The 27211-nt window shown below is 33.8% G+C and overlaps 1 protein-coding gene across 7 annotated transcripts in view; it reads left to right on the forward strand.

Moving 5' to 3' along the window:
• The window catches only part of SUCO (SUN domain containing ossification factor), a 55766-nt gene that overhangs the window by 21828 nt on the left and 6727 nt on the right, over positions 1–27211 (forward strand). For 2 of the 7 annotated variants that reach the window (XM_084799614.1, XM_084799610.1), the window contains exons 8-22: positions 228–364; positions 799–866; positions 4587–4694; positions 5983–6088; positions 7802–7822; positions 8026–8081; positions 8543–8634; positions 9379–9444; positions 14398–14466; positions 15449–15539; positions 17923–19083; positions 20277–20364; positions 22924–23028; positions 24047–24201; positions 24654–24745. In XM_084799614.1, the coding sequence (XP_084655740.1) occupies positions 228–364; positions 799–866; positions 4587–4694; positions 5983–6088; positions 7802–7822; positions 8026–8081; positions 8543–8634; positions 9379–9444; positions 14398–14466; positions 15449–15539; positions 17923–19083; positions 20277–20364; positions 22924–23028; positions 24047–24201; positions 24654–24745 (2415 nt within the window). Of the gene's footprint in view, positions 1–227; positions 365–798; positions 867–4586; positions 4695–5982; positions 6089–7801; positions 7823–8025; positions 8082–8542; positions 8635–9378; positions 9445–14397; positions 14467–15448; positions 15540–17922; positions 19084–20276; positions 20365–22923; positions 23029–24046; positions 24202–24653; positions 24746–25025; positions 25125–27211 lie in introns of all 7 variants that reach the window. The other 5 variants (XM_084799611.1, XM_084799612.1, XR_014782695.1 and 2 more) reach the window with 4 other exon arrangements.

Raw genomic sequence — 27211 nt, forward strand, 5'->3', positions numbered from 1 at the left:
TCAAACTCATGGCAGTCCTCTTTGCATGGCATTTCAAATGCTAGGATTGCAAGCATGTGCTGCCATGCCTGGCTTGATTTCTCATGTATGTTACAGCTCTAATTGTAGGAGTTAAAACCTGTTCCTTCTTGGAAAGTAACCTGTTACTTTTGAGATCATTGTGTTGCTGGGTGTAGGGGTAGGTGGGTATTGTCAATCATAGTCATCATATGTATGTTTATAATAAGGTTTGTCTACAGGTCAGTCCTTGCATCCATCTTCTAATGGAGGTCCACATGCCACCAAAAAGGTCCAGAAAAACAGAAATAATTATGCCTCAGTAGAATGTGGTGCCAAAATTTTGGCAGCTAATCCAGAAGCCAAGGTACTTAAAGTATATAAGTTGTTTTGAAAGAAAATAAACTAGTGACTTTATTAAAAGTAGACATTGATATGATGGTAACTATTTTAATGTGAGTTATTTTTTAACTTTACTAATTAATACAACATTAGGCTCTTAAATATTTTATAGTGCCAATTTTCAGTTGTTAGCATTACATCTTTAAAAAGCATGTAATAACCTTATGCAGCTTTAAAAATGATGAGAGACATTGTATATTTTAAGAGGACAAATTAATGTAAGGCTAATTTAATGCTATAGTCTTAACCGCTAAATTTTAACCATTTAGTTTATTTTTCCCCCACAAGTATTCCATCTTAGGTTTATTTTAATAGTCTAAAAATAGAAGAACCCCATGATATTTTAGAATTGAAATATTATTAAACTGCTTTTTGGAATTTTCTTTCCTCTTGAAATAGAGCACATCTGCTATTCTTATAGAAAATATGGACCTTTATATGTTGAATCCTTGCAGCACTAAAATTTGGTAAGTAACATAAAATTTTATGAAGTTTATTGGGGTAAGATTGATATAGTTGTATAATGTAGTAAGCATTTATGATTGATTAGTATTGATATTACTCCCAAATTGAGAACAAAATGCTTTTCCTTTTAAGGAGGTAACAAAAATGCTATTAGTGACAGGGCTGGTCAAAAGAAATTTGGAGGTGTTTTCTACATAGAGATAAACACAAAGGAAAATTTGTAGAAGAGACAGTTTCTAGGCTGAATCTTGAAGGAAGTGACAGATGATGGAGATACTGTGCTTTAAAAGGCCCACATTTTTTTCTGGGAGACTATGTAGAAGCAATTAAGTTGTGACAAAAAGTTAAAATTAGAATAGTGAGCTATATGATGAGGCCAGAGCATTAGTTTAGCTACAGTCAGACCATCTGGTGCTGTGGATACTCTCAACTTGACAATGTACATGCATCTCTCTCTCTCTCTCTCTCATTGTTTGCTTGTGTGGATGGAAGCCTGATGTGTCTTCTTTGAATGCTCTCCACTTTTCATGGTCTAGTTGAACCCAGAGTTTGCTGGTTCTACTAGTCTAGTTAGCTGACTTGCCCAGGAATTTCCTGGGGTTACTGGCAGCTGTCACTCACACTCAGCTTTTACCTGCTGGGTAAAAGCTTGCCTAGCAAACATTTTCCACGTGTGCTCTCTCCAGTTTGACAGTTTTTAAGCTTTGGTTTAGGGACAGGTAGGCTAGCAATTATTTTAAATAAAGAAGTGGCATTATCTTATGAGCAATTCAAGAAAGCTTGTCTTCAAAGAATGGCCTGGAAAAAAATGCAGTTGAAGCAAAGAAATGAGAAGGAACACTATTGTCATAGCCTTAGTCAGAAATCATGACCTTGAGCTAAGTAATTGGTAGTTTGGGTACAGAAGAGAGGAATATATCTGAAAGACATTTAAACAGGTAAAATTGACAGAATTTACAGCACTTAGTAATTAGGAATGTAGAAGAGAAAGACATCTAAGAAATACTCTGTTATTAGGCTTTACTGCTTTATAATTTTTTGATTAATGAATGTCATAGACATTGGAACAGATTTATGGGGGAATTAATAGACTTTCATTACGATATTTCATTGTTCAAAAGTTCATGCTTAACAGCAGTTGAGGGGGCTGTGGAGCTGGCTCAGAGGTTAGGCGTACTTACTGTTCTTCAGAAGACCCCGGTTTGGTTTTCAGCACCTGCATGACAGCCCACAACCATCCATAACTACAGTTCTATGGGCTCCAACACCCTATTAGGTCTCTGTGGGAAGCAGGCAAACTGTAGTGCACATACGTGTAGGCACATATATGTTTGTGTTACAAGCACTTTACTAAGCTATCTCCCTAACCCTTCATAGTGTTTTTTGATGAAACGTTTACCTTGATTTTGGTACCTCTGGGATTATTTCTTACATTGTGTGTTGGAAGAATTCATTCCCCACTTTCTGGTTTTTCTGTTGATAATTTTTTATTCAGTAATTCACTCTGTTCCTTATCTCAAAAAACTTTATTACAAAGTTCCTGTACATAAAAACCTTTATTACAAAGTTCCCGTACATAAAAACCTTTATTACAAAGTTCCCATACATAAAAACCTTTATTACAAAGTTCCCGTACATGCACTTTTGTTGCAGTGTTTCTTGTGGTTGGTCAGTTTATCATGATTTGCATTAAGGCCATAGTTTGGCCTTGTAGATCTTCATATCTAGTAGGCAAATTTTCTAGTAGGACTTTTGTCTCTGGTTGATTACTATTATTTTTAGCCTTTTCTTGTTGAATTCCTGATTTCCATATGGAGATTTTGAGATTGTATTGGATCTCTAAATGACAGATACTGAATTTTCTTACCAGTAAGTAAAGTTTATCCTTATTGTTTTAACATATTTAACCTTTTTCCATAAAAGTCTTTTCTGAAATATATTCCTCAGTTTTTTGTTACTATTGTAATCATCTCTTTTAAACTGTTGTATATAGAGATGCATTTGACTGATATATATATAGCATATGTGGAGAGATAGCTACCTCCTTTTACTTTCTGTTGCTAATAACTTATAAGTAGCCAATGAGGGCATCTCTATGTAGGGAGTTCTATATAATGTTCCTATAAAATAGTCCTTTAAAAATTTCTAAATCTTACCCCATTTTACCTTTTCATCAACATGGTGATTTGACCTTGAAAATTGTTGAATAGAAAATGTCAACAAATATTTTCAATTCTTCTATATTTTAAAGACAGTACCACTAACTTTGCACCTCTATTTTTTAAATGTCTTAGTGGTGTTTTGCCTACATGTATGTCTGTTTACCATATGTGTGCCATGTGTCCTAACTAAGGCCAGAAGAGGCATTAGATCCTCTGGAACTGGAGTTAACCTAAAAGTTACAATTGGCACTTGTGGATATAACCCACTATCTAAAACAAAGTCTGTGATAGGGAGCCGTATTTGAGCTACAGCTTAGGAGGTTCTGTTGTTAAAAGAAGAAAAAAATGTGAAGTAGTTAATTACTATCTATTAAATGATTCTATAGAGACAGTATCCTTTGCAGAACGGATGCAATGTCTCATGAGGTATCTGAGCCAGAGTAAGTGTTTGATAAATGTTACTTGGCTCTTTGTAACCTCTCTGAAGCAAGGTTGTTTTTACCATCTCCCAAAACTTGGTTCTATTTTTCTCCAAAATTAAACACTTAATTTTAATACCTTTGATTTCATTTGAAGCTGGTAGTATCACTCAGTACATGTTATCAAGCATGATGACCTGAGTTCAGTCTCAGGGGCCAACATGGTAAAGGGAGAGACCAACTCTTCTGCAAGTTGCCCTCTAACTACCACATGCATACACTGTGACATTTGTTTATACAATGAATGAGTGAATGAATGAATGAATGAATGAATATAAATAAAAAATTAATTACATTTCATGAAAATTGATTAAAACGGAATGCTGGCCTTGAGTTTCTTTTCCCACAAATTGATGCTGTATGCAGTTTTTGTGTCTGGAAACATATTCAGATTTTTTTAAATGTGACATCTTAACTATATCAGTAGGCTCTCACATCTTCTTCTTTTTGGTCTTTAAGTGATAAAAATTGAACCATTGACTTTGATCTAAGGGACATTTGGTTTGGTTTGGTTTTGGTTTTTTGAGACAGGGTTTCTCTGTGTAGCCTTGGCTGTCCTGGACTTACTTTGTAGACCAGGCTGGCCTCGAATTCACAGCGATCCACCTGCCTCTGCCTCCCGAGTGCTGAGATTAAAGATGTGTGCCACCACTGCCCAGCCTAATGGACATTAGTTGCTTCATTGTCTGGAAAGACATTTTTAAAATCCTTTTGGCTGAATATATAAATTGGCATTCTTGCTTCTTCTTAATAATCTTTACAAAATGTTAATACAGATGTGGACATTTGGAGTATTGTTGCCTTTAGATAATTTTTAGGAGTATATCTTCATACTAATTATACAACAATTCTTGTCAGTTTAAATAAAATCATTTCAATAAGAAAGGTATTTTTAAGACTATCATGCATGTATTAATGTTCCTCTCATCTTACTAGATTATGCTTGTCCTGATCAAGGCATTTTCACCCATGGATATGTTAAGTTACAAATAACTTGTAGATGTGTAGTTTATACAGATGTTTAATATAGGTAGCTTTGACTGGTTTATGTAAATAAATAATTGTCTTTTTTTTTTTGAAGGTTTGTTATTGAACTTTGTGAGCCAATTCAAGTGAAACAGTTTGATATTGCAAATTATGAATTATTTTCTTCTACTCCCAAAGACTTTCTGGTTTCTATCAGTGACAGGTAAATTCTTAAGCTTTCTATAGAGTCCGTGATAGAATCTCAGAGTAAAAATTAAGCTCTGATGCCAATCTGTTGTCTTCCTTCATTTTAGTTTTTATTTTAATATCAGTTTGTAATAACATTTGAATTATGGGCTCTTATTAATCACTTACCTAAGCATCGCAACTACGTTATGTTACTCCCTCATAAACTGAAGACACACATAGGAACTAGCTTGCTTAAGTCCTGTGATTTGTTATTTGGGAGAAACAAAATTCTAATCTAGAGCTGTGTGACTTCACAGTCCTTTTAATCATTATACTTACTGCTTTCAGACTGTCCTTTAAAACTTACTCAAAGTGTGGATATATAAGTGCTTCATTTTATATCACAATGTATATTTTTGGTGAAGAGTTAAAACTTTTTAACTTGGATGATTATGGAAGAAGTGAAAAATCTAAGAAATTAGAAAGAACTAAATTCTGTTCCTAGCAACTAAAATTTATCATTTTTAGCATTTTAAGCCTTTCCTGTATAATTTTTTATTCCACTAACATGAGTATCCTTTTATTTCTTATATCTTGAGAATATTTTTGTCACTTAAGCATAGCAGTTTTAATTAGAATTTAATTTTCTCCCACAATGGAGGTGTTTACTTGCTGCCTGTGCCTTGCCCTAGAGGATGCTGTGACTTCACTGTGCTGCTCTAATGAATGTCAGAGTCCCAGCGTTCCTCCACCTCACAGTCACCATTGTATCTGTACAGCTTTTGGAACCAGTTCTCAAAGTATCTTGAGAATTCCGTCTACTATTGTGACACTTACCTTTTTTAAAGCTTACTCCCCCATATTGCATGTGTTAGATGGTTATATCTAACTGTGAAAATTAAAGTATGCATTCTTTTTTAAAGACGAGAAGAGAGAACTCATTAATTTGGGCTCTTTAAATGTTATAAACAATAACATGCTTAGAGTTTGAGTATTAGATTTCCTTTTAAAGGAACTGGCTATGGAAGATGTCTGTTTAAATTCTAACCTGCTTTCTACTGTTCTATATGCATTCATCTCCTCATCATATTCACTGTCACTGCTTGTGTGTAGTCTCTTCCTTCTTTCTCACAGTATCTCATAGCTACTTTTATTCCCCAAACCCTCAGCGGTGCCTTGCTCCTGCTTTTGTCTTTTCTCGTCTTCTGTTTGTTAATGTGATTTTCCAAGTATTCTTTCCCAGTGAAGTAGTACTCAAGGGCCTGTTTTATTTAAATGAGAAGAAAAACTGTACATGATAAAATTACTTTTATATTTTTTAGGTATCCCACAAATAAATGGATTAAGCTGGGTACTTTCCATGGTAGAGATGAGCGGAATGTCCAGAGTTTCCCTCTGGACGAACAGATGTATGCAAAATATGTGAAGGTAATGTTTGTACATAGAATACTATGTTCTGTATTGAAAATATTCTATTCACCCAGCTTATTTAGAAATTAGGGAAACTAAGAGGAATCATAGCATAACACTAATTAATTAAATACTTCTTAGTAGGCTATTTTAGAGACATCTGTTATTCTGGCTCTTTTCTTTTTTTTTCTTTTCTTTTCTTTCTTTTTCTTTTCTTTTTTTTTTGTATTCTTGGTGATTTAGACTAAACCATTTATTTATGGCATTAATAAAATCCCAAGTTGCAAGTCTTCTTTTTGAGGTGTTTTTGTTTTTTGTTTTTCTTTTGAGACAGAGTCTTATGTAGCCCACCCTGGTCTAACTCACTAAGTACCGCTGCCTCTGGGCATGAAGTAGTGTCACAAAGCACCATGCTCAGCATGCTTTAGAGTCTGTAAAGTGTCAGTCACCTGACATTGTGTTCTATTTTGCAACTTAAAATATTGCTGCCATTGGAATCTTTTAAGTAGGTCTGATTTGTTTTTATTTGTTAAAATCTTATTCCTTGATGATTGATTCAATTTTGGTATCCATTTATTTACAGCTCATCAATTGGACTATGGCCAATTAGCAGTTTCAGATAAAACTTTAGATACTCCCATTGTTTACTATGGCAACTGTCAGTCTTGAGTTTAATTTAATCTATGGAAGTCTCTGTGCCTCTTTCCTGACCCCTTTTTTCCTTAATAGAAAATAATGGACATTTCTTAAAGTACCATGCTGTTAATAATAAGACCTTTTGGAATGGCAGAATTTCTAATTTCTGTTCTATCTTCCTTAAATTGTAAGGACTTATAGCTACTTGATTATGTCTTCTGGGATTTTACTCTCTCTTTTTAAAGCATGAATTAAATTGATTTCTATAAATGGGTAAACTTGCAGTATTCTTAATTTCAATATGAAAGTTATAGATTCTACTTTGAAAATGTAGTTGATATTTTCAACATAAAAATTGCCATGTAAAACTCCCTTCCTGTTTCTTTTATGGAGAGAAACTATAGAATGTTTTTTAATTTATTTGAAAAAAAAGCCCTCCTCTTTAATATACACAAGTCTAAAAGCCATTTGCTTGTGATTATTATAGTGATGAATACTATATATGTACACAAATTCTTACCTGGATTTATGCTTCCTTAAAGGAACTAAACATAAATATGCAAATTACCTTTTAAAACTTGGATTTTGTAAATGGAGCATCTTTTAGTTGTGTTAGTTATAAATGAAATAATAGTATACCAGAACTTATACATTCCCTGAAACATGTTGGATACAATATTTTACAACCACCAGAAACACTTTAATAAACTAATTTGTTTATTAATGTATACATTTATCTATAGATATATGTGCTTTACATGGCTGTAATATTTAACATAAGACATGGTTTCTAGAAACCACTGGTTTTAAAATCCTTTATCAGATGGAAAACAATAGCAACAAATGTAAATTTTATTTAACTGTATTAGCTTAAAGCTAATCTATTACATATATTTAGATTGTGCTTTTCAATTGTTGTGGTAAAAATGGAAGTTGTGGCTTTTGTTTCTGCCAAGAATTAAGAGTACTACAATGTTACCTCTCCAGTGTGCGGCTTCTATACTTCATCCATGTGGGTTGCAGATACTTGTTACTTATGGCATGTGATCCAGACTTGCAACTGATTCCTTTTTCTTTTCCTTTCTCTTGCTTCAGATGTTCATCAAGTACATAAAGGTTAGCAACCTTCTCTTTTGCAATATTGAATAACAGAGCATGGCATATTAATGTATTACAAAGAAAAGCAATCCCAAAGCTTTACAAGTATTAATTTGGGGAGAAATGGATGTATTTTTAGAAACACTCTCGTGAGAAGATTGAGTATATTAACCTTACAGATGCCCTGCTGCCTTTCCAGTTCATGCACTTCTGTTTTTCAGGTCGAGTTAGTATCACATTTTGGATCAGAACACTTTTGTCCTTTAAGCCTAATAAGGTAATACAAAACAAAATATTTGCTGTGTTTTTACAAGTGATACAGAAAAGCTTAACATTTTTAAAGTGAAGAGATAATTTTTGCTTATGTGAAGTTAATGGCATTAAGCCTCCATTTGACTGTGTTAATAAAAACATACCCAAGATAGTCTGAAAAATAAACTTTATTTTTTTAATGTTTCTGTTTGCTTTGTACTTTATTGTGGTGGTAATACATAGAAGCATAGATTGGTGTAAAAATTCAGTCATTATATTCTAAATGCTTTAAGTTACTTTTATATTTTAATGGAAGAAGTGGATGAAGAAATGTAAAAAATACTTATTTTGAAGTGCGAAAGCTAATTAGTGGCCTATACAACAATCCCAGTATTGATGTTCGTAACATTTTTGTTCCTGTGTTATGAAGAGATGAGCCTTAGTAACTTCTGTTTTAATGAAAACCTGTAATGAAATTGTCACTAGGGTTTTTGGCACTAGCATGGTGGAAGAATATGAAGAAATTGCTGACTCCCAGTATCAGTCAGAACGTCAGGAACTATTTGATGAGGACTATGGTGAGTGATTTTAAGCAGGTGACTCTTAGGATATTTTCTCCTCCTCCTCCTCCTTTTCCTCGTCCCTCTTCCCTCTTCCACTTCCTCTTCTTCCTGTATCAACAATTGTGGTCACTTTAGTTTAATTCATTGTTTTTAGTTGTAGAAGCAAAATTTTTCTTAAATGTATCTTCTAATGTGAGTATTTTGTAATGTACATTGTTTCCCAAGCCCATCTGTGAGTTCTTTGTAACTGGACTTCTCTTTTGTAACACCAGTGCTATAAATTATGAGTGTATCCCAATTCTGGGCCTGAGAATCTGTTAAACCGAAACCGAAATAAGTATTGATTCCTTTGATTTGCATTGAGTCTTGGAGCAAGCACACAAAGACCTGAGAGTTTCAGAAGCTCCTTTGAGTCAGAAGGGGGAAAATTTTTCCCTGGCTGCTTTGATCAAAATGGTGTAAACCATAACTTTAAAAATTTAAAGTATCTTTCATCATTTTCCTACAAAAAAATTACAATGACATTTGCTAAATGCTGGAGAAATATATTGTGTTTAATATTTTTAGTTATCACTAATACATTTTCCTTGATTTATACCTTTTAAAGGCTTCTGAACCTCTTTATGTGAACATGTTTTATGTTTATAATTAATATTTACAATGTTTTATATGTCAGTTGATGACAAAATAGAGGAACTTTTAAATGTTGTTATTGGAATTAATTTTTATCAAAAATATTTTTATCTTCTCTTAAAACAGATTATCCCCTGGATTATAATACTGTGGAGGATAAATCTTCAAAAAATCTTCTTGGTTCCGCTACAAGTGAGTATTTGGGGGTTCCTTATTTATACCGTTGAAGTCTCAACGTCTCTTGCTTTCCTGACAGGCTGTTTGTTGTAGTGTATTTTAGGATGCTTATGCTCCCAATATTGTCCTTTGTTAGCTTTGAAAGATACTTATGTGGAAATGAAATACAATAGGTGAAATAGATGAAAATGTAGGCATTGGATGTAATCAAATTGGAAGGGTGTGATCTCTTTACAGTGAAGACAAGCCTATGTATTTCTTGGGAAAAAATTAAGAAAGCAGCACATGAGTAAATTGGTTGTGAATGAAGGCTTGGTAATCTGTGTATATACTTAGTTTTCTATTCAGCTGTAAATTATCAAAGCCGTTCCCAGCATGCACCAATAATAGTAATAATACAGTATACTGCTGTCAACGAAAAAGTGCCTAACATACCTACTTGGTGGTATAGTTTGTTCTTCCAAACTAGTGTGGACCTACGGGCAGGCTAGTTAAAGAAACTTATAGACAACTTCTACCCAACTGGAACATTATTTTTGCTGTTAATACAAAACTTAACTAAGCATTTTCTTTGTATTTAGAGATTAATAACTGAATAGCTAGAGGTCATACTAGTGTGTGTATCGCCGTATCTACTGCCTATCGCATGTATATGAAGTTGAGTCATTTCCCTTTCTTTTTATCTTCCCTTTTTCTTTTCTGTCTCTTTTCTCCATGGAGGACTGTAGTTTTTAGCAGCCTCCTAGGGATGAGAGTAAGAGTGTTAAAAATACATGCAAGAGGAAAACCCATTTATGTAGTGTTTGTTTCATAGTAGTTCATTATACTTTGTGAATATTCATTGATTTTGTTTTCTTTCATACATTAGGAAAGTGCTGTAGCACTCAGTACAAACCTAGCCACTCTTGCTAGTTTTTGGCTTTTTAGGTTTGAGCAACTACTCTCAATTAGGATCTATTGTTTATTTGCTGATATAAAAATAGTATTGTGGTATAACATTATTTTACTGATCAAAAACAAGATGATATGGTATATATGTGAATTTTACTATAATTTTCTTAAGTGTATATTTATTATATGTTCTATAATAGTCATTATTCTTAATGATGTTTAGCTAGTTCTAAGGAAGCACCTTTTTCTTTTTTTTTTATACATGGAGTTAGAATCATATTGGAAAGGAAAGGGCAAAAAGGGCAGTAATTAGTTTTTTGTCATAATTTTAGATAAAGGAAATCCCTTTTAATATTCCTGGTTTTATTTTTTTCTTCCTATGGTATTAGGTCATTGATACCATTAAAAAGATAATTATATATAAATGTAAAACATTTCCTTACTTGTAATCTTTACTTTAAATATATGTATATATTTGCATAGAAACTCCTATTTTGGCCCAACTTTTTCTGTCTTTCTTCTTGAGAAATGTGTTTCTTGCAAACATTTTTTTTTTTCTTTTTCCTTTTTGGGTCTTGAATGGGCAATCCATTTACCTTTGAGTGTTCTGAGTATTGAAATAATTTGCATAGTGAAATGAAGGAAGAGGGAGATGTTACTTGTTCTATAGTATGGAAAATAGCCTTTTGAAATGCATATGCCTCTTAAAGTTTCAAAACAAGAGGTGGTAAGAAGAAAGCATTACTTTGTTGTTACGAAGCTTACTGGTCTGACCTATTTGGTATTCCCTGAAGAATTAGGGTTGCTTTTTGAACCTGACTTAATTACATTGGCTAAGATAGGATAACTAATAATGTAAGGAGTGTACATGTGTGTAGACTTAGTCTAAAGAGTCCATGTCTGGCCATAGAATGTTCAGGTGTAGGAGTTGTGAATGAGCTTGAGATTGCACTTATTTGGAACCCATCATTTTGATGCTGGAAAGGAGACCTAGGGCAAACACTCTATTACTCGCTAAGTTTTCTTCCCACTCTTTAGAGTTTTGAAAATCTATGCAGGCCAGGTTGTTTAAGACTTGTTATCCTCCTGCCTCTATCTACTTCCTAAGTGTTGGGATTAAAGCTGTACGAACACATAAACTTTCCCCTTTTTAAAATTGTGTACATAGTCTCTACAAAACAGAATTTTGAAACTTTAATCTTAATAGAAACTCCTTATCCCTTTTTCTATTGGGAACATGTTTAGTATCCCTTAATTGAGGTTCTTGGAGCCAGAAATATTTTGGCTTTCACAGTATTTAGATATGCATAATGAGATATAAGTTTAAACATGAAATTCCTTGTTTCATAATTTGTACACATAGCTTCAAGGTAATTTTGTGTGATATTTCTAGTGTGCTTGTATTTTGACTTACGATCAATCATATGAGATCATATTTAAAATTTTCTAATTGTGGAACTGTTAGTGCTCAAAAGTATATTTTGGAGCATTTTGGCTTTCAGGCTTTAGAGTTTTGGAATAGGGATGCTTAACATATAATTAGTATTCACAGGATGTCTACATCACCAGAATACATGCCCACTCCATACCTAGACGTGTTGTTACTGTGTAATTTAACTATTACAAGAGGAGGCATGGCTGTCTTCTGACTCATGCTTACATTCTTGCACTAAGACACTTAAGTCTTTTATACCAATACAGATTCTCCCTGAGGCTTCTTCTGCTTCACTTGTGCTTTGTCTTGTGGGTTTGCCAGCTTAGATACATGTTTAAGATGAAATGGAGTTTTAAAATCAACATATACTTAGAAAACTAATATATATGTAGTATGCAGCCCTATAAAGAGAACGTAGAAATGATTGTTCAGAAGTAGCTGAGTACACATAGAAGGTGTAGTATTTTGCTTGCTTTATCTTGGTATATTGAAATAGAGTCAAAAACTCCTTCATCTTTGCATCCTGCATTTGTCTATAGCCAAAGTGCTGAAGACTCAGCAGTAATTTAGAGACATTTGGTTCCTAAGAAAGTTCATTCTTCAGTGAATAATATGGGATGAAAACCTTGCCCAACTCAAGAGGACTGGTGGACTGTTTAATCCAATGTGGGATTGTGTCTGACATTGTTGCTACTTCAGCCATCTGAAGGGATGTAGGTGGCTTATGGGGATAAACTGCCTCACATTTGCTGTGAGTGTATAATAGTCAGAATAAACTGTTCCCACAGTTGCTTTGTCTCAAAAGTCCAAAAGAGGAAAAAAATGTAATATTCTGTGACCAAAGGGAAGTTGTTTGTTTTAGTTAGATGAGCTAAGGAAATAGAAATCTTTGAAATTTTGCTTTTGTTACCAAGCAGTCCCCTAAAATGATGACAAATAAAATTTTAAGATGTAGAATCTGTGTCTTCTTATTGTAGAGTAATAAAATTAAGTTCAAAATAACACAAGAGACAATTCTTTATACAGATGAGTAGAGGTTTTTGTTAATTGAATTCTTTAATGATGACCTAAATTGGAACTGAGATACAAGTTTACTTGAATACAAGAGAGCATTAACCAAAGATACAAAAGTTTGCTTTTTGTAAAGCAGGCAGCTTTGATTGGCCTGTATGTGGAGGTATGAGTAGAGGGCCATGCCCAAAGGGGCGGTGGTATTGGCGTTCAGAGTAGCTTTGTGAAGAAGCAGGAGTTTCCATTCCTGGCTTGTAGGTTTGTGAAGTGACACCATTATTGTTTGTGTCGTTACCTCAGGTGAAGCATCCTCTCAGTCTCAGTAGGAATCCAGGGCTGTACTTTTGGGGTCACCAGTTTGTCACATCTAAGGGCACAACATTTGAAAGTGGCAGCTTTTGTATTATTCTGATGACTATAAACAAAGTACCCTTTCGTTTCATTTTCAGATAAATTCACAGTTATGTACATATCAAAATTACTGTACTTGGGGTTTAAAACAGTCAGAAGTCTTTTCCCCACCCTACACACATATTCACGGAATTGGGTCTCTGTGGCTGTGCTGAGCTGGCTCTCAGCCTTCTTGATGTGCCTTCCCTTAGACCTTTTCTTTTCACATCTTTGGTTTTCATTGAAAGTGTAACATTAACTCTATGAATCACTTTTATGAAGCAACTAAGACAGAAATAACTTGGGAAGCTTCCAGTACAGCCTCTGTCCATTCTTAGTACTTTAATATTGAAAAACAGATGTCAAGTAACAGTTCAAGCTAGACTGGGGAAATTCCTGTGTAATTATATTATATTACTACAGGACTCCCACACCAGTGCATTGTGGGTTTCTGCCATTCTGATGTTCTAATGTATTCATATATGTATTTATATAGAAATGGATGTTTATACCACCTTTATTTGTTAATTAAATAGCTTTACTGAAGGCAAAATAATATTAATAGTAATCAGAACAACCAATGTAGCAAATTGTTTTATCTACTAATCTTAGTTTTGTCTTTGACTTTTAAAAAACTTGTCTTATCCACACAAAGATATTTGGGACAGTATATAACTGATAAGACACTGTTTTGCCCGATTAGTCATCAAAGAAATTTAATTATGTGCATTATCAGTTTATGTGACCAACACATATTATATGATAATATAATAGTATAAAATTGGATAATAATCTTCCCATTTAATTTTTATCTATGATAATCACTCATTTAGAACTTTTTTGTCTATATAAGTTAAGTTTTTGTTTAAAATTATAGAATCTTTTTAAAGAAAATTTTGAAATATGAATTTTGGAGCTCTCATTTCCTCCATGTTCCAGTCCATGATATAAGTTGAACTATAATTGGATTTTATAATGTATTAAAGACAATATTTAGTAAAAGATAGGAGGAAATTTTATTTAAAGAAAAAACTGCATTCAGAATTCCTTCTGAACATTAAAATTTCAACTTACTCTGGCTAATATCTATGTCTTATAGTAGACGTTGATAGGCAATAAAAGGTAACTAGTCAAAAAGAACAAGACTAAAAGACCTTTATGGACTCTTTTTGGCTATCTTGAAATTTTAATAAGACTGTTTAGGTATATTGGCGTTGTTTTCTGATTGAATTTTGTTTTAGATGCCATTCTAAATATGGTGAATATTGCTGCTAATATTCTGGGAGCAAAAACTGAAGACTTGGCAGAAGGTACCTGATCATTTTATGGGTCTTTATAATAGTACTTCATGGATCCTTTATGTTAGAAAAAGAAAGTAATCACAAAATAGTATTTTCATTTAGAAATGGAGAGACCATTGAAAGGAACTTAGCAATCTTGTATTAGCCATTGTTTATTGAATTTCATGAGGTTTTTTGTTGTTGTTGTTGTTTGTTTGTTTATTTCAATGAAAGGACTTCATCTACATAAAATTAATGAATTGATCTCTGCCCCTCCAAACCCCTCTCCCACCCTGGTAGAATTGATTTAACCCATGATACCATATCTGCTATACAAGTGCTTTTCGAATAAGCATTACACATAGCCTTTAAATTTTTTTGTTTTGAATCAAGATCTCATGAAATTGCCAGGCTGGCCTTGAACTTCACAGTCCCTCTACCTTAGTCTTATTAGTATCTGGGTGGTATCAGGATCTCCCGCCTGCCCAACTTAATTGGTATTTGATTCTACCTAGCTATAACACTAATGATTCGCTGCCCTCATCTCTATACTGCGAATTTGAAGTCGTGGTGGTACTTTATATTAGCCTTCTTTTTGTGTAGCAGGTATATCAATATAGTAAGCCTATAGTAAGAGACTGGCAAATAATATCATTAGCAGAGTAACATGATGCCTTTTTATTTTTTAAAACCACTAAGCCAAGTGAAAGCTTCAAAATTACCCATTTTACTTCCTTGCTTCCTTGTTTGTTAATAACTTTCTAGTCTAGAAGCATATTAGTCATGTAAGATTATGCAAACTTTATGATATCAAATAAAGTTTGATAGTAGTGATCATCTTCAGTCTTGTCTTAAGAAAATTAGATTTATAAGAAAAAACTCCTCAGTAGCTAATATATTTGACCTTTTTCTTTTCCCCTGAGAGGCTGAAGCTCTTTATTTGTTACAGTAAAGTATTTTATGGTACAACGTTTAAACACTTAACTCAATGTGGGCATCTTTCTTAAAACAGGAAATAAAAGTATATCTGAGAATGCCACTGCCACAACTGCGCCTAAAATGCCTGAATCAACTCGTGTTTCAACTCCTGTTCCATCACCTGAGTAAGTTACACTGTGACATTAGAGTTCTATTAAAACAGAGCTGAGTGTATCAATTAAAAAAAAATAGAGCTTGTCATTTATACATTATATATAGTCATCTCTAAGAACCCAAATCATCGGGCAGATATTCTTATAGCCACTTAGAACACTTTTCAAATGCTTCAATTTTTTTTTTTTTAATATATAGGTGCATTAAAAATACACTGCATTCCAGACCATACATTTGTTTTGGTATTATGTATTACTTTCACACAATGAATCTTAAAGATTTCCTTACTGAAGGTATTACTCTAGGTTTGAGGATAGATTTCAAAGGCTTCTTACTAAGTTCAAGTTTGAAAGCATTGCATATGTACATATGATGTCCCTAGAAAGCCACAAAGGTACCCAAAATACCTAGAACAGTTATTCTGAAGTATATTTATCCATAGCCAGCTAATTTGCTCCATTTTTCAAACTGATTTGTATAGTTTGAGGTTTTTGTTTTTTGTTTTGTTTTGCTTTGTTTTTTTAGTGGCACCCTTTTGGCAGTGGTGTATGTACCGGTAACATAACATAAAATATCTTACTTTGTTTTTTTTTTTTAATGTGTGTAACTTTCGGTATTATTATAAATATAGATAAGATAACATAAAATATCTTCATTTTGGGGAGTTTCTTACCAAAGACATTTACTTTCTAGGTACCTATTATCTATAATAGACAATAAGCTCAATGGTTTGGCTAATGAGTTATAATTATTGTATAAAATCTTAAAATCTTTTTCTCTCTGAAACTCTAGTAGCAAAGATATTTGACTGAACTATTTTACAAGAGTAGGAAGTGAGAACTGCAGTAAGTATGCTTTGAACTGTAACTCCCAAATAGCATACTAATTAAAAGGGGATTTTGTGCTTTAAAAAGTAGAGTGAGATACTCATATTTTGAAAGTGAACAAAGATATTTATTAATTAGTTGGAATGAGAAATAGAGCATATATATTACTGATTCTTAGAACGATCTAAAATATGTATTAGTGATAAAGACATTCTTAGTGCTTCTAATTGTTGCGGAGGTGTAATTGCTTTTCTAGATTTTATAACTGGGCTTCTTCAGTTAACATGTCTTTTAAACAAACTAAGCTAGCTAATTTTATTTATATACACATAGATGCAAATATACTTTGAAAGGGACTTCTTTGAGACAGAATCTCCTTATGTAATTCAGCCTAGCACTTTTCCTAAGTGTGTTTTAACTGTATCAAACTAGAGTATGTACAACAATATGTATCTTAATATTTACTAAGTTGAGTTTTATTTTCTCCTTCCTCCCTTTAGACATTGCTCATTTTTGTAACTAATAGATGATGTGCCACTTGAATATGTAAGAAACCTATTCAGGTTCTAAATGGATCTATATGGCTATAGATCTTCGTGTTAAGAGAAACATAACTTAATTGTTTTATCTTAATCGGTTATAATTTTGCCCCCAGCAAAAATGAAAATCTGTTTTTTAGATGTTCTTTGCTTTGTCATTGTGACAAAAGTCTCTACTTGGAGGAAATTTTGCATATGAAGATAATTCAGTTTTGATATTCCTAGTATCTGAGTTTTTCAGATTTTTCATTTGTTCTTTTAAGGTTGTACTAAAAAATTGTCTTTATCTCAGACAAAACTGTGGGCATTGTAATTTATAACCCGGTTTCTACTATTCTACCCCTGTCTAGGCCCAACCACACAGAGCTACCTTACAGCCCATGGTGAGACAGAATTAATGACACTGTTGGTTTATGATGAGCCATGACTTTTTATTAAGTGGTCAGGTCTTTTAGTAAGAAAACTAGTTCAGATGATGTTAACATTGCATTTCCTTAAAAGCAGAAAGTCTGCTGTGCAAGGATTCCTCACAACATCTGCAGGAACATCATTGAGAACCTTAGCTCCTTCTGCAGATGATATTAGGAATCCTGGGTTCTGATTATAGCTCCTGGGTTTCTTAATTTCTAATCTGTAAAGAGTGGTGGTGAGGTTTGTCATGAGTTAGTGAATGTTATGGAAAGAAAGTTACAGTGTACATGCAGGGGAGAGACGTAGTTACCTATTAAGAGGCAAACAGATTAAAAGGCAGTAAATTTGATGTGAAATAAAGTTCTGAGCTCCCTGGTTGGTTACTTTGTAAGTGGACTTTGTGTTGCCATTTCTACTTAAGTACATTATTTTTAATATAATGGAAAAATGTTCTATGGGGAAAACTGATCAAACATTTAAGTGTACAGCTTTGTACTTAGCATTTCTTTTGTAACCCCAGTCTTCCTTTATGTTGTGCCTAATACATTTTCCCTAAGATTATTTTAGCATTAGATTTCTAATTTAAGTGATATGTAATCATGTATATGTGTTTCTAGATATGTAATCAAGGAAGTCAATACACATGATACAGAACCATCAACCACAGATTCTCCAAAAGAAAGTCCAATTGTACAGCTGGTTCAGGAGGAGGAAGAGGAAGCGAGTCCATCTACAGTGACCCTTTTGGGCAGTGGTGAACAGGAGGATGAGTCGTCATCCTGGTTTGAGTCTGAGACACAAATACTTTGTAGTGAACTGACCTCAATCTGTTGTATTTCTAGTTTTTCAGAGTACATGTATAAGTGGTGCTCAGTTAGGATTGCTCTCTATCGGCAGCGCAGCAGAGTTGCTGTGAGTAAAGGAAAGGATCGTGTGTCTCCTCAGCCTTCATTACCACTTCCTGTAGAATCAGTAGTGGTTTCAGTACTGCAGCCTCCCAGTGGAGATGTGGATAACCAGAACCTGGAAAGAGAAGCTGAAACTGCTGTTCTTGATGACTTAGGCAGTGTGCACCAAGGTGACCTGATGAATCACACAGTGGATGCCATGGAACTTGAACCAAGCCATCCTCAAACTCTTTCTCAGTCTTTTCTCTTAGATGTTACTCCAGAAATCAGTTCACTGCCTAAGGTAGAAGGATCTGAGTCTGCTAACCATGAGGGAGGACATAAACCATCACAAGTGATGTCCCAAGAGAGTTCTGTTGAGTTTGATGATGGAACAGCAAAAAAGCCTGAAAGCTTTAGTTCTGAAGAGAAGGCATCTGTTATTTATGAAACAAGTAAAGCTAATGAGGTCATGGATAGTACTGTGAAAGAAGACATGTCCTCCACAGAACTTGTCACCAAGCCCTCTGAAATAGTAGTACCACCATCTGCAAACACAGCCACTGTGCTAGAGAGTGAAGATGGGGAAACCAAAATGAGTATAGCTGATGTACCAAAGCATATAGTGACTCCAGTTATGGATCCTTCATTGCCTGAAGTGAAAGAAGATGAACAGTCTCCAGAAGATGCCCTTTTAAGAGGGTTACAGAGGACAGCTACAGATTTCTATGCTGAATTACAAAATTCTACAGATTTAGGATATGGTAATGGAAATCTTGTACATGGATCAAATCAGAAGGAGTCAGTATTTATGAGACTTAATAATCGTATTAAAGCCTTAGAAGTTAACATGTCTCTCAGTGGTCGCTATCTGGAGGAGCTTAGTCAAAGGTAAGCTGACACATTAGCAGAACACATTTTACATGATTTAGTAGCTGAGTACAATCTACGAGGACATTGTGATGATGTAGTAAGCATGACAGGAAAAAGAGAGAAAGCCATTTAGATGGTTTCCAAAGCTTTCTAGAATTTTGTTAATTATTTTTTCTAAGTACTTAGTGTTGTCCCATCATTATTGTGCTAACAAATTTTCTGTGTCTCATTTTCCCCTTTATAATTTTTCTGTAGTTTCTGTGTTGCTGAGATTAGTCCCATGAGCTCTTGTGCTTATGTGATCTTCCTATCAGCATGTTCACTGGGACTGTAGGCATGTGCTAGCATGTCCAGCTTCATTTTCCTTCTATTGCTCGACTCTTAAAATTTTACTGATTCCCAGAGAGATCATGGGAAAATTACCTTAAGGCTTATACTACATCTTGGGCAGGTATTTAATAGCTTAGGTACAGAGAAGAGTAAATCAGACTTGATGATTATGCAGCATTTTTAATCAACATACCTTTTATACAGATCATAGGATCTCAGTTCTCTGTCATAATTTATATCCTTTCATTCCTGAGTGTCAGTACACTTATGCAGTGATCAGCTTGTTTTTACACCTGTATTCTGTTTCGTATTCCATAGATGTTCTATATCTGTCCTAGACCTTCTTTCCCCTACATTGCCATCCCAAATGTCCAGTGTTCATTGTTTGGGTTTGGTTTTGCTTTTTGTTTGTTTTTTTATGTTTGTTTGTTTCTGTTTTTTTTTTTTTTTTTTTGAGACAGGGTTTCTCAGTGTAGCCCTGGCAATCTTGAACTCGCTTTGTAGACCTAGAGTTCTTGAAGTACCACTTTTTATTATCCCTCTTAAGTTGAAGTGCTACTAATGAGATGTCAGTAAGGTATCAGAAAGGGAGCTTGCTTCTGGCCTTTCCCTACTGTAATTCATCCCAAAGGAATCACATTATTTTTTTTTCTTTTTTCTTCCATTTATTTATTTATTTATTTACATTAAAATTTTTATAACAATGAAAGGAATAGGCTTGATGCTCAAGATCTATTGGTTATATCTTTTGTATGTATTGCTGTATTGTATAGTCCTGAATAGGTCATTTTAAGAAAACCTGATTGTCCAATCTCAAAATCAGAATTATTTTTTCCAGTACTTAATGAGAGAGTGGATTTAAAGAAATTCTTATTCTGTAGGTACCGAAAACAAATGGAAGAAATGCAAAAGGCTTTCAATAAAACAATAGTAAAGCTTCAGAATACTTCAAGGATAGCAGAAGAGCAGGTTGGTTTCTTCTATTGTATATATACTTTTCAAAATATAGCATGATGTTCATACATCTTTGTGGAGTGTATTGTAGTTAATGTATGTACAGTGTATAATGGATAATCAGGGTAATAAGTTGCTTCAACCATTGGCAGTACCTCTACTCAAATATATCGTAAATTACATTAACCAGTAGTTTTTACTGTGCTAAAGAAGAAACAGAAGAAACTCTTCCACTCTACCATGGTGTCCTTTACTGAACTTCTCTTCATCATCTCACCTATGTTCTTCTACATAGATTGACTTAATAGGTTCCACAAATGAGTGAGAATATATGGCACATGTATTTCTGTCTGTGGCTCATTTCACTTGAAGTTATGACCTTCATATTGATCCACATTGCTACAAGCAATGATATCTTATTTTTTTTTAAGATTTATTTATTTATTTATTATGTGTACAGTGTTCTGCCTGCATGTACACTTGTAGGCCAGAAGAGGGCATCAGATCACAGTACAGATGGTTGTGAGGCACCATATGGTTGCTAGGACTTGAACTCAGGACCTTTGGAAGAGCAGGTAGTGCTCTTAACCACTGAGCCATCTCTCCAGCCCATCTTATTCTTTTTTTATGCCTGAATAGTATCCCATTTTATAAATATATCAATGTATTTTTGTTTTTTGTCCATTCACTGAAAGGCGTCTGAATTGATGACATAATTTATCTATTATGAATAATTCTGCCATAAGTACTGGAAATTGTTTTATTTCCTTTGGCTCCATACCCAGCAGTGAAATTGCTGGGTGATAGGGAAATTCTGTTTTAGCTTTTAGAGTAATTTCATACTGTTCTCCACATTGACTTTTCCATTGACTATAGTAGGATGTAAGTAGCGAAAGTAATGCTTTTTCACATTTTCCTCTAATAGCTAATGATTGAGCTTGGATATGATGTCGTGCTTGGGAAATTATTTAGCTTTTGGTGTCATTATCTCATCTAGACAAAAATTTTTGAACATTGAATATTACATTTTGTATATACAGTTTCTGCAAGTTGATAAAACTGTAAAATGTTTTGTAGATTTCTCTGCTTTTTGATCCTTCTATCCTTATTTATTTACCTCTTGGCCAGGTATAGATAATGATAACAGTGTGACTGGTGATAAGTTCATGCCTTTGTCTTAAGGAAAAAAATCAGTATTACACTTTTAAATGTGATGTGCTGTTACAATCAAGAAATACTGTATTGAGCTTTAATCTGATATCTTTTTTATTTTCTCTCTGCGTTATATATAGTATCTGTATATTATATCTCAGAGACCAGTATAAGTACTTTTCATGTTCTTGTAATCTTAACAAATGTATTGATTAGAAATGTTAGCCAGGTTAAGCTTGCCTTTAGGTGTTTTTAACTATTTTGGGCTAATCAATGTTGTATGTATATTGGGTTTCAAAAGAAGTGACTTAATAAATCATTAACTTGGTATTTTTCAAAGGTAAACTTTCATGATTTAAAAAAAAAGTAAACTATCTAAAAAAAAAAGAACTAAAGGGTTACACCCCTCTTCCCTCACACACAGTTGAGGCTTAAAACCTTTTTAAATCTAAACTTGAAGTCTTAGATCTCCAATAATAAATGGTTATGTGGTTTCTATTAGGTCTTTAAGTTGGGGTCTTCAATTTCTTGGACTTCTTTCTGCCTTTTTTCCTTTCTTCCTTCTCTAGATTTATTAATTAGTTCAAAATTTTCCTACCATTTGCCTAATATCCAATATGCATGAGAATAATAATTTATATAAAGATACATTGATTATAAAAGTTTCTGAAATAAATACAGAGAGGTGGCTTTGACAGCCTTCTTTTCAGTTGCAGCATCAATTAGATGACTGGCTGTAGCTGTGACATCCTGTCTTTCATTGTATTTTGCTGTGAAAGGAAAGGTTACTTTTTGTTTACATTAAAATACTTTGTATTCAGAAACTAACTTCAGAAATGTTTCAGTTTGTTTTTCTACTGGCTGTTTTGCTGCTTTGCTTTAAAAACACTTAGTTTAAAAACACTTGGAGAGATGTCTCATAGGTTAAGAGTACTGTCTGTTCTTCCAGAGGTCATGAGTTCAATTCCCAGTTCAAAACCACATGGCAGCTCACAACTATCTATAATGTGATCTGGTGCCCTGCTCTGGCCTACAGATGTACATGCAGGCAGAGCTCTGTATACATAATAATGAATAAATAATCTTTAAAAAACAAACAAGTAAACAAACACTTGGTCAGAGTAGCAGGTGTGCAGCTGGTGATACTAATTTGGAGAACAGCTCATAAGCTTCTGTTACAGGGTAGGCTACATCCTGGTAGTAACAGAATAGTTCCTTTTGACGGGGAGAGGAGTGAACACAATCCCAGATTCTTACTTTTTTTTTTTTAACTTTTCATTAAAGTTTGCATTATCCATTAAGATCTTTGCAAAAATACATCTGAAAGAACTTAGTGGTTTTTCCAAATTACACGTTTAACTTAAATTTGTAATGTAGTTAATATGCAGATAAAATATAAAGAAAAATGATCTTTTGTTATAGGATCAGCGGCAAACTGAAGCCATCCAGTTGCTACAGGCACAACTGATCAACATGACACATCTTGTTTCAAACTTATCAGCAACTGTAGCAGAATTAAAACGGGAGGTAATTGTTCAACTGCCTCTGTAAAACTCACTGCACCTAGGAAGTGAGCTTGTAAACATAAACATGGTAGTTCAAAACCTGAACCAAACAAGACTGTCACTTATGTAGAACGTTTTCAGAACCCCAAAATACATTATTTTGTTGTTGGGAAGTATGTTATGATGGTTTTTTAATAAAGTGTGACTTTCATGATTTGCTCTTACCTGTAAGACAGGTATTACGTTAATTCTGTCGGGTTTTAGAAAAAGCAATTTAGTTTGATTTTTATTCTGCGCATTGCAAATCATTGGAAATTAGTAAGTAAAGAAGTTATCTGGATCATCTCAGTAATGCTTAACGTGTTGAGAAGTTCCTTATTTGCTGCCCTGCTGAGAATTATCTGTTTTCAGGACAAGAACAGAAACACGAAGGGAATTTAATAGGAGATGGTTGCAGTAACTTGGGTGACGTTAACTTGAACTAGGATTTTTAGAAGTAGAAAATAATAGGAACTTAATTGAATTAAGTGTATATTTAAGAGGTAGAATATTAAGCCTTAGTGAAATATCAGGTATGTGAGGATAAGGAATTAAGGCTGACTCTGGGGGCTTTGATGACTGAGTAGTGGTTTAGTTGGGTATAGTTGGAAAGCTACATTTTAGCACACTTATGCCCAAGGAAGAGAGTGTAGATGGAAGGACAAATTAGATGTTAACAGAATGTTAAGTGGTGAGGATAAGTCTAAGGCATAAATATGCTTACTGTACTGTTTTTATACCTCTTTCATAGGTTTGTTGTTTTTTTTTTCAAGAATTGGATGGAAAGAATACAGAAAATGAGCAAAAGTGTCTATAGTTTTTTTTTTGTTTTTTGTTTTGTTTTGTTTTGTTTTGTTTTTTGCTTTTTTTGTTTTTCAGGCAGATGCTCTATACGGTTTTGGAGCACATTGACTGTTTGAAATTACTTGTTCTTTGCATTTTAGGTTACGCTGTATATTTTTAAAATAGTTTATTGTTATGATTATTGTTTATCTTTTCAGGTTTCAGATCGACAGAGTTACCTTGTCATGTGTTTGGTTTTATGTGTTGTCTTGGGACTGATGCTCTGTATGCAACGTTGTCGAAATACTTCTCACTTTGATGGGGATTACATTTCAAAACTTCCTAAAAGTAATCAGTATCCAAGCCCTAAAAGGTAAGGTTAACATTATATTTCAGTTTTCTTCTTCTTTTTTTTTTTTCAGTACTGCTTTGTTTTTCTCAAAGAAATACTGAGCAGATAAAGGAACTTGAGTAATTTTCCTCTTGAAACCAAAATATTAAAAACATCCTGGTAGCAAGATGCTAACTATCAATGGAGATGGCCCTGTTGAGCAGTGAAAGACGTTAATAATAAGTGCTGCAAGCCTTTGCGTGGTTTTAGTTGAGAAAGATGTTCAAATGCGGCATGCAGAGGTGGAAAAGAAGCACCATTGTAAGATCAGGATCTTTAGAGGATTTGTTTTGCTCACATTAGCAGTCATTGGTATGCTAATTTAGGCTTGTCCCGTGTGTTATGCAGTTCTCAATATCGTCATTTCAATCGGCTATCCAGTGGGTTAGATGCCTGTGTTCATTAAATGCAATGCTGTTTTCTCAATGTATTAGGTGTTTCTCTTCCTATGATGACATGAATTTGAAAAGAAGAACATCATTCCCCCTCATCAGATCCAAATCTCTGCAGTTTACAGGCAAAGAAGGTAGATTTCTGTGACTATACTATATGTATGCATATATATTTAATGTGAAACTGGCTTCTGGCATAAGCATAATGTACATGCTGTGTTTGTGACTATGCAACCAAAAAAATGAATTGAAGTTATCTTTGTGTTTGTGCTAGTCAAAGCCACTTTATCATTTTCATACTTTAAACTTCTTTGTTCCTTTGAAAGCCCAAAGGGTGGGGAGGGGGACTTAGTTTTAATTAGCAATGAGTAGTTTTATTTGCACATGCTCCTGTTTAGAAGTATTTCTTTTTAGAAAGGGATGTTTGAGAAAGTTCAGCAGCTATGGAAAAACCTGAATGCTCAATGTGCTCCCATAGCATCCTGTGCTTTTCTGCCTCCTCTTCTTGTGCAGGTAGGACCCTTTTTGTCTCTAGTTTAGGACTTTTGAGGCACTTTATAGCCCCAGAATTTATAATTTGTTTCCATTCAAGACATGCTAATATTTGGGTAAACAGATGCATACTGAGTCATTATTTTCCTATTTTAGTTCCTTTGTAAATTAGTACTTATTAAGAAACTTTGAAATTTATTCTCATAGCAATAGTAAAATAACCAGTTATATATTTCATTTAAGGATGCTTTCTAAATAACTAGCTGTTCTGCTTTTCTTTAGGATTTTAGCAATTAGCAGAATGTTTCCATTACTATGTCCTTCAAATGATCATTCCTGAGTTTCACTAGTTTCCAGACTTAATTCACTCCATGTGCCTTTACTAAGCTTAGAAAATTTTTACAAACTCAATATGCCTGTATAATCACATCAGAATTAAAAAGTGGAGTGCAGTCTAGCCCCTCAGAAACTACTTTGTGTGTTTCCTTCTCCCTGTGTAGCCAGTATTTTAACATCTCATTGTGAGTCACCGTGCCATTCACTCTGATTTTAGTACAGTATCCCACTGTTCAAATTGTGCACATTAACATTTACCTTTGAACTATTTTCATTTTGATGCTATTACATGTCTTTTAAGTCAACATGTACATATATCTGCCAACAGAAATGGAAGTAGGAATGCATATATGTTAGCTTTAGTAAATACCAACATATGTATGGTCTTCTAGAGTTTTCTTTGAATGACCTCCAGTCAACTTTGGATGGCTTCCTCCCAGCATTTTTAGTTGTTCCACATCCTAGTAAATATTTAACAATTTCAATCTTGTATCTAACAACTCCTAAATATTATTGTATTTTGTTTCCTTTGAATTTAACTACTTTCAATACCTGCATATCTATGGAATTGTGCCGTCTTTATCTTTCTGTGCATGGTTTACTTTATTTAACATATCTTCAGGGTTCATCCTTGTGAAAGTGTTCAATAAGATTTCCTTTTTAAAGCTGAGTAATAGTCCATTTTGTGAATGTACCACACTTTCTTTCTCCATTTGTCTTTTTGCTTTATTTCATTTGTGTGTGCATACATGAACAGCTGCATGTGGAGGGCAGGGGATAACTTTGGGAGTCAGTTCTCTCCTTCTGCCATAGACTTGTGTAGTCCTAGGAATCAAATTCAGGTTGTCAGCCCTGGAGGCAGGTGCCTTTCCCCAGTGAGCCATCTCATCAGCTCTCCATCTTTTGATGAGGGTTTAAGTAGCAGCCCCTCTGCTGTTTTAAGTAATGCTTCTGTGAGCATGGGTATATAACTGCAAATGAGATAGCTAGGCCATGTGGCAGGATTGTTATTCTTTTGGAGTAACTGCTATATTTTCCATAGTTTCTGTACTGCTTTACAACAACAGCAACAGTGTTCCATTGTTTCCATATCCATATGCATGTTAGTTTTTCCTTTTTCTTCTAATAATAGGTATTCTAATATCTGTGGGATATCTTATTGTGACTTTTATTTGCATTTCTATATTTTTTATATATGTGTGTATATATGTATACATATGTGTATACATACATTTAAATGCATATATGTATATATAAACATATAAGTACATATATATACACACACACACTTAAACAGATCTACAAATATTTTCTCCCTTTCTGCACATAGCTTTTTCACTGTCAATTTTGCTTTTGTTATCTGTACTTTCAGTGTCCTATCTAGGAAGTTTTTGTGAAGCCCAGAATCCTAAAACATTTTTTTCCCTTTAGTTTTATAGGTTTAGATCTTTACTACATTTGGTGTTAATTTTTGTATTTGACAAGGGTGTGGTTTTTTCTGCACAATTTGTTGATTAGATTGTCCATTTCTTATTGAAACTAGTTTAAGTATCCTTGTTTAAAAAAATCACTGGACTATACGCATACATACTGTGATATCCTATTATTAAATCTGTATGCATTTATGATCATTATGCATTCTTGAAGTATTGACCCCTTAGTCATTATATAATTTTTTTTTCTAGGTCAAAAATCTGCTCCGTCTCCAATGAATATAATTGTTCTTTCTTTTGTATTTAAATAATTTTTTTGGTGATTTATGGTTGTATCTC

Source organism: Acomys minous (genome assembly GCF_964271855.1).
Source record: "Acomys minous genome assembly, chromosome: 1".
Classification (NCBI taxonomy): domain Eukaryota; kingdom Metazoa; phylum Chordata; class Mammalia; order Rodentia; family Muridae; genus Acomys; species Acomys minous.